Source organism: Buceros rhinoceros, unplaced genomic scaffold, assembly GCF_000710305.1.
Source record: "Buceros rhinoceros silvestris isolate BGI_N320 unplaced genomic scaffold, ASM71030v1 scaffold17418, whole genome shotgun sequence".
Classification (NCBI taxonomy): domain Eukaryota; kingdom Metazoa; phylum Chordata; class Aves; order Bucerotiformes; family Bucerotidae; genus Buceros; species Buceros rhinoceros.
The window spans coordinates 1657-12271 of record NW_010428765.1 but is presented as its reverse complement, the minus strand read 5'-3'; the positions used below and the strand labels follow the sequence as shown (position 1 = coordinate 12271).

General features: G+C 46.5%; 1 protein-coding gene across 1 annotated transcript in view; it reads left to right on the top strand.

The window, feature by feature from the left end:
* Positions 1 to 4: 4 nt before the first annotated feature.
* Positions 5 to 10615, top strand: part of DHX57 (DEAH (Asp-Glu-Ala-Asp/His) box polypeptide 57) — a gene marked incomplete at both ends in the record, with an annotated part of 12183 nt that continues 1572 nt past the window's right edge. The window contains 15 exons of the mRNA XM_010142403.1: positions 5 to 174; positions 830 to 982; positions 1262 to 1432; positions 2144 to 2955; positions 3695 to 3891; positions 4021 to 4142; positions 4595 to 4790; positions 5513 to 5637; positions 6099 to 6232; positions 6907 to 6961; positions 7732 to 7934; positions 8708 to 8824; positions 9185 to 9281; positions 9672 to 9845; positions 10114 to 10314. Of these exons, the coding sequence (XP_010140705.1) occupies positions 5 to 174; positions 830 to 982; positions 1262 to 1432; positions 2144 to 2955; positions 3695 to 3891; positions 4021 to 4142; positions 4595 to 4790; positions 5513 to 5637; positions 6099 to 6232; positions 6907 to 6961; positions 7732 to 7934; positions 8708 to 8824; positions 9185 to 9281; positions 9672 to 9845; positions 10114 to 10314 (2927 nt within the window). The remainder of the gene's footprint in view (positions 175 to 829; positions 983 to 1261; positions 1433 to 2143; positions 2956 to 3694; positions 3892 to 4020; positions 4143 to 4594; positions 4791 to 5512; positions 5638 to 6098; positions 6233 to 6906; positions 6962 to 7731; positions 7935 to 8707; positions 8825 to 9184; positions 9282 to 9671; positions 9846 to 10113; positions 10315 to 10615) is intronic.

Genomic DNA, 10615 nt, shown 5'->3' with positions numbered 1-10615 from the left:
AAAGCCCAACAGAGGAGGAGGAAGAGGGAGAGGAAGAGGAAGCAGTGGAAGAGGAGGAGGCAGCAGTGGCCATTCAAACAAGTCTCAGCTTGGTGGAAACAGGAAGCGTTCAACCAAAATTTGGGATGATGGAGATGATTTTTGTCTCTTTGACGAACCAAGGCGGGAATCCAGGTCTTTCTGTTAATTTGGGGGGTTGGGGGTTGCTGCGGAGATGTTTAGGATTCTTTGGAGCTGTTTTTTGAATATAAAGAAGAGTGAAGGGGTGATGAGGCTGTTTCGGTATGAAGCAGTTTTTACTTCATTAACATTTTTAACATTTTATAGCAAGGAAAGATTTTTTAAAAAAAAAAGGCTAGAACCTCTGCTTTTCTTTTTTGGTCATAAAGTAAATTCAGAACATCTTTGATCAGAAAACACTAATAAACTGGGGATATTAATTCTTGTGTATTACAAAGTTGAAGCTGGGCCATGTAAAACAAGCATTTCAGAATGAATTTAGTATCCTGGATGTATTCTGACCAATCAGGCTTAGCAATACGTGGCTGTACTGCAGTTTGAGAAGACCGTTGCCTAGCAAAGCGTTCCTTAAATCATGTTGGATTTTACATGGGATAAACCATGTATATGTATGTATGTGTGTGTGTGCAGACACACACATCCTGGTCACATAAGAATGAAGCTGACCAAGTAACCCTCAGGTGATGGACTTGTCTGATTTTGGATTTCCTGCTTTGCATTACAGGGTTACATCAACCCTAACACATCCCAGTCCAGTCGAGATCATCTGAGCCAGGCAAATAAGTCATTGTTGTGTTCTCGTTTTTAGATCAAATGCCCCAGCCAGAAGAGGAGGGCAAACAAAGCAGAGACCTGAAGCGAGAATGCCTCTGCAGACCATACACATGACATCAGAGAATCAGAGAAGAGTGAAAGAGCTTCTTCAAGATCTTCAAGGGCAAGAGCTGGCTCCTGAATCAGAGTTAGTTTAAACAGAGGCACTACTTCTAGTTCCTCTAAAGAGGCACGATCGTCAGGCACCCTGTCAGACCCGAAAACAGAGTGCTTTTTTCTCTTAACTTTTAATTTGATCTCAAATCCTGTGGGTTTGGGTCTGCTTTGTTCTTCTACAATACGAACTCTGCGAAAGGGTGGCAGAATCCTCCATTTAACGGAGGATTTAAAACTGCAGAGGCAGAGTTTTGTGTCTACTCATCAGTATAATTTTGCTTCATTTTGATTTGATAACTCTTTTTATCAGAGTAGCTGGTTCTGGTGAAGATGATGACGAACCGGATTACCTTGATGATGAACAGTGCTGGTCAACAGCTCAGGAGGTTTCTGGCGTAATACGAAGGTTGTCTGCTGAGCCAGCTGAGCACAGAATCGTGGAAAGTGAAGTGTCTTCGTTTGCTGTGCACAAACTCTCCAGGTGAGTAATTTGTGTCCTGAAGAGAGAAATCACTCGTCTCGACACCAGCGGTACAGTGAGCCCTCAGTCCTCTTGACCCCGGTGAAGCTCTGTGTGCAGAACTGATGAGTTTGTATCTCTGACAAACCTAATCCTGACGCAGATTGATTTAAAATAATGGCTTCATGAGAGTAAATCACTTCAGCCTTTTTTCCATGAAATTTCCAGTTCTTTCTCCCAGACAGCGAACCAAACCTTGGGGAGGCTCAGGGAGCATTGCTGTTATCTCTGTCTCTCCCAAGGAGGGAATGTTTCAAAACCTTGTAAGTGCTCTTCACCCGTTTTTCTTAGACGGGAGCATTTATTAACTATTTCTGCTTTGTTTGAGACTGTTTTATATGTGAGAGGACTCCGCTTTTTTCTGAAGCGTTTAATTTGTATTATGAATCTAATCCTGTAACTACTATGTGCTACATTCTGAGGTGTGAGAGAGTTGCCAAATAAACTAATTTGTCACCTTATAAATACTCACAGACGCCAAATTGCTGCCTGCCACTGTCATTTCAAATAGCAAAAACATTTTGGTGGGTTTTTTTCCCCCAGTAGTAGTAATCGTATCTCATGCCATTCATGGTTCCTCACCGTAAGCCCGATCAAGCAGAACTGTGGTTATTTTGCGTCGTACAAGTCTCTGTCACTCCTTGTTACTACGTCATCTCTGTATTGTTGCAGATACGGTTTTGACAGTGAGCATTGTAGGACGGTCCTGAGTTCCTACAATGGGAATATTGGGGCGTCGCTGGAGTATTTGCTACTGCAGTGCTTTACCGAAAGATACGGAGAGAAGATGCAGGTTTCTGCAACAGCTGCTGAAGCCAGTCAAGAAGAATGTTTGGAACAGAGACAAGAAGAGGCTTTCGCTCTCCGGTCAATCTATGGAGAAAAATTTGTAGAAAGAATTCAAAACCGTGTTTGGACTTTTAGTTTGGATTTGGACTACCTGGCAAACAGGCTTAGCAAACTGAAGCAAAAGGGTGGCGGTACGAGGGACACGGCACAGCAAAATTCAAAGGAAATATGTAAATTTTATCTCCAGGGAGGCTGCAGGTTTGGATCTGCATGCAGATTTAGGCATGAATTCCCTCCAAATCACCTGCTAAAACCAAACAGGAGCGCTGTAGATGATGCTCATCTCAGAGCTAACAGCGACGAGCCCGTATATGAACTCGAAGTGCGATTTCCTGAAGAAAACAAGTATCCACTTCAGGCACCCCTTGTGGCGTTTTATTCCACTGACGAGAATCTGTCTTTTGCTTGTCGTTTGCAAATCGCTGAATTCCTTTTTGGAAAGGCTTTGCTAGCTGCAGAGTGTGGGGAACCAGTGGTGTACACCTTGGTGACTTGCTTAGAAGATGAATTAGAAATAAGCGAGTTACTTAAAAACCCTCACCACAAGTACAGCGTTCCCCCCGTGGTCCTGCCAGCCCCGCCATCGGTGAAGCCGCAGACAGAGAGTACATCTGCCTCCCATGGAATGTCTGCAGGTAAACCCAATTGCCCTCTAGGGTTTCTGGGCTAAGAACAGCCAAAAGGTTAAAAAAAAAAAAAAAAAGGAGGAAAAGAGTTCAACCTTTTGTCAAAGAAAGTTACCTGATAGATATCACCGGGGTAAAAACAAACAAAAAGGTAAAAAAAAAAAAAAAAAAAGGAGAGAGAGAGAGGGAAGGCAGAGAGCCCAGTTCAGGCCCCTGTTCCAAATCTGTCTCTGGAGATTAAGTCATGTGGTGAGCCAGATCCATAAGCGGTCTGTGCCTCGGGAAGTCCTGAAGCTGCATAATGAAGCTCCGTAATGAAGCTGCAGCAAAGAGGTTTTCTGCTGGCAAGAACCGAGCTGACGGAGCCCAGGGCTAGTGAGGCTGGGCTGGCAGAGCAAACGGTGCCTGTTCCCGCACTAGCCATGAAAAGCCAGTGAGAGATGTCGTGGGACACCTCACCACAGCTGACTGGAGAAGTGTGCTTGGAAGGGAACGAGGATCAATTCGGAAACACCTTTCATTGTTTTTTTTTTTTTTTTTAATTAATTAGATTTACCAACCCCTTCTCAAAATTAATTTTGTAAAGGTGGGTTTAAGGCTCAGTAGATGTTGCAGGCAGTTCTAGAAAGTTGTTCAAAGTATCATCCTTTTTTTGCGTGCAAGTGCAACTAGGTAGGTGTCTCAGGAGGATTGTTGGGGGTCACCTTGTCACCGAAGTAGATACCTAACCATACATTCTTTGTACAAGCCTCAACAGTGCCAGGGCCGCGGGAAGAAGAGGAGGTAGCAGAAGAGGAGGAGGAGGAAGAAGAGCCTGAACAAGTGGATGTGGAGAATGAGAGTTATGTGAACCTCAAGAAAAAGCTTTCCAAAAAGCACGATGTGCAGGCAAAGTCTCCGTATTACGAAAACGTTAAAATCTGCACGCAATTTCGGCTGAAAAAGGTATAATGTACAGAACAGAGTATCTGTTTCCAGTCTGACTGTAGAGAAATAAGTATTTAAGCCACAGGCTGCTGTTCTGCTCCAGTGGTGTTCTTACTGCCATGCTCTCTGCTCTTGTGCATCCATCAGTCTTCCAGGCACTTCCAGTCCATGTTGTACGAAAGACAGAAGCTCCCTGCGTGGCAAGAGAGAGAAACGATTCTTGATTTGCTGAAGAGCCACCAAGTTCTCGTTGTGAGCGGCATGACGGGGTAAGAGTGTGATTGCACATTCAGGCTTTGTATATCACAGTATACACAAACTAGTCAGCCTCTGGGAGGGTGACCGAGCACTGAAACAAGCTGCCCAGAGAGGTTCGGGAGTCTGCTTCTCCAGAGGTACTCAAAACCCACCTGGACGTGATCCTGTGCGGCTGGCTTTAGGTGAACCCCTTTCAGCAGGGTGGTTGGTCTAGATGATCTCCAGAGGTCCCTTCCAGCCTCTCCCAGTGTGTCACGTGAAGTAGGCATCCGTGTCCTGAAAAGGCTGGGGATGTGGACTATCTATCTGTGACCGGTTACTGCTGTCCCAGGCGACCTTCATGCGAAGGATGACACTAATGAAGCACAGGGAATTTCTAGCGGAATGCAGTCATCTTCATTTACGTGGATGGAAGGTGTTGGGTTTGTGGGGTTTTTAATTAATCCCTGGTTTTGTCATGCAGCTGTGGGAAGACCACTCAGATTCCTCAGTTTATTTTGGATGCTTCATTGCAAGGACATCCAAGCGGTGTTGCAAACATCATCTGCACTCAGCCTCGCAGAATCTCTGCCATTTCTGTGGCTGAACGTGTAGCCAGGGAGAGGACCGAAAGGACTGGGCTCACTGTTGGTTATCAGATCCGCCTAGAAAGTGTAAAGGTGTGTATGCTTTGCTTGTTGACTTTCATTTAGTTCTGTGGAAAAGTGCTTGGTGCTCCTCCAGCATACAGAATCTCTGCCCTGTATCTCCACAGGGAGAAAAACAAGTCTGTGTCGTTGTATTTTACATTACGTTACGAAGTGTTATTCCGTATTTTATTCCATCTCAAGTTGCACAGTCCCCTTTGCAGAATGAGAGTGCAGTGCTTTGTCTTGTCTTGTTGTTTTCTGTCTGACGAGCCAGGTGAAGGGGTCTGAGAGCATGAATACCGCTGGTGTCCTCTGGAAGGCTACTGACTTCATTTCCACCTGTCTGCATTTCCCTTTGTCTCCCAAGTGGAGACTGAAGAGGGGGCTGAATACAGACCACTGTCTTGGAAGGGAAATTCTGTTTCCCTTGCAGCTGATTGCTTTTTCCAAGAACTATGTGAAAAACAAGGTTTGCTAAATCAGTCTAGTGACAGAGATCTGAGTTGTGTACCAGAAAGCAGTCTCCCCAGGCGAAACAGTTGTGATTTTGTGTTTACCCCTTAGGGCTAGCAGTGCCCCTGGGGAAGAAGCAGCTGTGCTCAGGTGTGAATTGGGAAAGAACAATCATTCAGCCCCTCTCCAGCACAGATTGCTTGTTCCCTTTCTGCCACACCTGGCACTCAGCTGAAACCAAATGCTTTACAGCAATACGTATTCCTTTTGGCCAAAGGCAACTGAATGCTTTGTTCAAGTCCTCAGCTACGAGACTCCTGTACTGCACTGCTGGTGTGCTCTTGAGAAGGCTGGAAGGAGATCTGACTTTGCAGGGAATCACACATGTTATTGTCGATGAAGTTCACGAACGCACAGAAGAAAGGTAAATAATCTCTTGTCCCACGAGCAAAATGAAGAACCCTAGTCAGAAGGATAAAGGTGACTCAGGTGCGCAGCGAACAGGGAAGAGTGGGTGAGTTTGAGCAACTCTTCCAGTGAGGAGGAGGAGGAGCAGAAAGGACTGATCTGTTAATGTGTTACCTAACGTTCTTGTGTCGTCACTGATGTAGTTAATTTGTAAGGTCGCTAGAGCTTTTTGACGTGTAATCGGATTTGCCAAGTAGTCCTGACACTGGGTAAGGGACAACCAAGGAGTAACCAGATTGCTTTCCGTTAGCTGGCTGCATCATGAGCCTCCCACTGTTCCGAGCAGCTCACACTTCTGCCGCAGTATCACTGTGCTCTCAAGAACACCAGGAGGGTAGACAGAATGAAGAGGAAAAGAAGAGACTCTGCATGTTAACGCTGAGGAAACTTAACTGTCTTTTTGCTTGTGTTGTTCAGTGACTTCCTGCTGCTGGTTCTGAAGGATATCATGGTTCAGAGGCCAGACCTGCGCGTCATACTAATGAGCGCCACCTTGAATGCAGAGCTTTTTTCGCGGTACTTTCACTCCTGTCCCATTATTAACATACCAGGTGAAAAACGTTCATTTTTACTGTGATGGCACTTTCATTGGCTATGGGGTTTGTTTTCAGGATTTCTGCTTGCAGTGTGTTTCTCAATTCAAGTGCAAGGGGCTAATTTGCACAGTGGCAAGATGAAGATATATACAAGAACTGACTGCAAGGGCTTAGAAGGAAAGACCAATGACATTGGGAGGGAGAAGGCTTGGAAGCAGAGCCCTTTTTGTGCTGGCTTTACGCCAGCAGAGTGTCCTTCCCGAAAGACAGAATGACACGGCAGCCATGACGTGTCCCCGACCGAGTTTCACCACCGCTGAAGACTCCTCCCTGGCCTCGTGAAAAGGCAGTGAAAGGCTCCAGCTGGCTGCGTACACGTTTAGCCAGCTGTGCCTTTTAAATTGCTAAGTGATTACGTGGGGCCTGACAGAAACACGTAGCTTCGTGGCTATGTTCCCGTAAGCGTACCAGCCCTTCTCGGGCTGCGCAAGCGCACGTTAGCAAACCACGCTTGGAAAACACCCGCTGTTTGTCCAGACGAAACCTGTGTGGGAAAACGCAGTGCAGACGGGAGCTGCGAGGCCAGCGTATGACAGAATAACCCATGTGAAATGACAGCCATCTGCTGTCTTTTGCACCTTTCCAGTGGGTTGTGTGACACGCAGATTTATTCTCATGTTTACCCTTAGGTCGAACATTTCCTGTGGATCAGTTTTTTCTGGAAGATGTGATTGCAATGACAAGGTATGGAATTGCCAAACCCTCTCAGATGGATTTGGCCTTTGGGGTTGCACTACTGACCTTGAGACCGCAGTAATTCTGTGTGTAGATTTAAAACCTAAACCCTCTCAGAACTCCCCATCCCATCTTGGAGTTCTGCTAAAGCACTGACTTTGAACGGTACTTCCTACACTGCAGCGGGGTCTAGGATCTCAGGCTGAAACAAGCCTCTCTGCATTAGGCACCACGTAACCCTCCAGAGGAGGTGAGCTGTGCCATGAAGAGTGTGTCAGTGCTTGTGCTTTTCTTGTTTCGGTGCTGGGTAGACATGGGCACGCAGAAGAAATTTGAAGGTGGATTTCAGCACTGAAGGTGAAAAATGCAAGGTACCCACTAATTCCTTTTTGTAAGCTCTGCCTTACAGCTCAGGGAGGAGACTCCTGTTACCATCTGCAGTTACTGCAGGGTCACAGCAGCTTAGGTACTCCAGACAGAGAGATGGTCAATTGGTCCGCTCCTGTGAATTACTGAGGATTGTTGCTCTGAGCTGCCCACTTAGCTGTCAGGATCGAGTTTGCGGTCATACTCTTTCACATCACAGCTTTTGAAGGATTAACATTCCCGTATGAAAGGAACCTTGACCTTGATACTCTCTGTGGTTTTGCAACCCACTTACACAAAGTTCCTCTCGGATTTATATACAAATACTTTCGGTACCCTATCTCTGTAGCTAATTATTAGAAGGAGACTACGAGGCTTCTCTCCACAGCCCTAAATGTTCTTCTGCTCTTTAGGTATGTTTTAGAGGACAGTAGTCCCTACAGGCGCAAGACAAAGCAAGAAAACAAGCAGAATGGGAGACACAAAAGAACTGCATTTGAAGAAGTAGAGGAGGACCTGAGACGTGCTGGCGTTCTGGAACGCCCTGACACGGTTGTCAGAGATTCAGACCCAGACCAAAAACTGACTCTGAAGCAGCTCCTTATGCGATATAAAGGTGAGCTTCTTAAATCTAATAAATTGGTGTATAACATTTGCCAGCCAGCGTGGTATGTGAGCATATAATACCCTATGTTGAATGTGTATACATAACTCGGGGTTTTGTACTTGGGAAGTTAAGCAGGCCACTACTTCTAGATGAGATCAGAAACCTCCTGCCAGCTTAAAAAAAAAAAAAAAAAGAGAAATTCAGTTGCTCTGTGAATGGCGTATGAAGAGAGGCAGACCTTTCCCTGATCTTCCCACTTTGTGATCAACAAAACCCTCCTTATGCTTCGTCTGCATATCCTTGCGGTGAGCTCCACAGTGATATTGAGAGCCATTGCTTAAAAGCTTCAGACTCCTTCCACACAGTGACCACCCCAGAGGAGTACGGCAATCTGGCTGTCTTTTTGAGTGGGTGTTAGAAGCATTGGAAGGGGAGAAGAGGGAGCTTGAGAAGGTAGTCCTGGAGGTATCTGCAAGTGGCCACGTGAAGGCTCTCTGCTCCTGTGCATGTTCTGCTAGTCGAGGACTCCTGGTCTAGGCTGTGCACAGGGCAGCTGTGAGCCCCAGCAAGGCGTGAGAAAGAAAGGGAGGAGCTGAGACAGAGGCACAGCATGGAAGGGGAAATGTGACTCACGGAGTCACGGAGCTACCTCTGTCTAGTCTGAGCCAGACACTGTTTAAACCCAGGTGTGGCTGGTGGTGGAGCCACCCTGGGTCAGTGCATCCGGCAGATGGTTTTCACAAGAGATGGACTTTCTGTGTGGTTTATGTCGTTGTCCCCAGGGGTTAGCAAGACAGTGTTGAAAACAATGTCAGTCATGGACTTGGACAAAGTTAACCTGGAATTAATCGAAGCCTTGCTGGAGTGGATCGTTGCTGGCGGACATTCATACCCCCCAGGTAATTTCACTGTCCTTGAGAGATAAACAGGAGGGTTCACGGAGGCTGTGTGCTTACAGAGTGCCCAAAGCTAATGTTTTGCAGGCAGAATTTCTGTAGTTACTGTTTTCTGGAAAAAAAAAAAGAAGTTCTATCTGAGTAACAAACCCCCTGATATATAAGGGATGGGGAAGATGAGACTTCTCTTCTTTGGAAAGTCTTTGGTGGAGAATTGTTGCAGCCTGTGTGGTTTTTGTACAGTAATGGCAAAACTGAGCTGCAGCTTTGACTCGGGCCATCTGTGCACTGATAAAAAATCATGCTTTTCGTCCTTTCTGTTGAGTGACCTTCTGTTTGTTTGTTTGTTTGTTTGTTTTAAAGGTGCTGTGTTGATATTTTTGCCTGGTCTAGCAGAAATCAAGATGCTTTATGAGCAGCTCCAGTCTAACGCTCTTTTTAATAACAGGCACAGCAAGAGGTAAGGCAGAAAAGATCCAGAACTATTGGTCCTCCCCCACAAAGAAAGAGTAGCCTCCTGCACAAAGCCTGCCTTGATCCAGGGATAAATAAAGGCTACGGAACGTGTGAGGGAGCTTGTGATCCAGAGGTCTTGACTGTAGTAAGGGAGGGATTTCTTTCAGCCTGGCGTTAGAAATGACAGATTCTAGGCTTTTTGAAAGAGGCAGAATTTTGGCTCAGCTCTGTTCTAAGACCTGTCCCTTCTGTCCCCTTTCCCTTAGAACATGTGTCAGAACTAGTGTGACCAGCAGGACTAGGGAAGTGATGGCAAAGGTGTGTGCAGGCAGATCGTTCCCCTGCGGAAGAGGGCTGGAGCTGCACTGAGCAGGCTCTCCTCTTGTCCTTGCAGGTGTGTTGTTTATCCCCTCCATTCTTCACTGTCTAGTGAAGAGCAGCAGTTTGTGTTCCTCAGGCCTCCTGCAGGAGTAACCAAAATCATCATCTCTACAAACATTGCAGAAACATCTGTCACCATTGATGATGTGGTCTATGTGATTGATTCTGGAAAAATGAAAGAGAAAAGGTACTGAGATTTGTTCCTCAGGGCTCTGTGATCCGGGAAACTGCTCTACGCCTTGAGCTGCGTATTTTAGCTTTCTAAAGAGCTGGGAAAAACTGGAAGGAACTTGATCTTGCAAAAAGCTGCTGCAAGGTGGAGGAAGCCAGTCTACGCTCAGCTCCATGTGCAGGGGTGGGAATTGAGTCCGTACAGAGGGTGGCAGCATCTGCCTGCTAGGGAAGCCTGCTCGCACTGCACTCATGAACATGAGCCTGTTTCTGCTCTGCTGTAGATACGACCCAAGCAAAGGAATGGAAAGTCTGGAAGACACGTTTGTGTCCAAGGCCAACGCTCTGCAAAGGAAAGGGCGAGCAGGCCGTGTAGCCTCAGGCGTCTGCTTCCACCTTTTCAGTAGCCATCACTATAACCACCAGCTTATCGAACAGCAGCTACCAGAAATCCAGAGGGTGCCCTTGGAGCAGCTTTGTCTACGGTGAGCTGTTGTTCCTGTATTGCCCGAAAAGGACAGTGTGCAGAACGTGCTCCCTCCACTGCAGAGAGCTCCTGGAACGCCATTACCAAAGTGTTCATTTTCCTCAGGGCTTTCTCACATCATGCAGCCAAGAACCTTCCTCTGGAGCCTTAAGGCTCTGTGGGCTCTGGACTGGTGGCTTTGGTTCTGCACCCAGAGTCCCCACCTAACCACAGCCTCGACCAATTCTCCCCGTCCTTCACATTCTTTAGCACTCTCATCTACCCTAGGAAAAAAAGACAGGTCTCCCATCTCTCCTCAC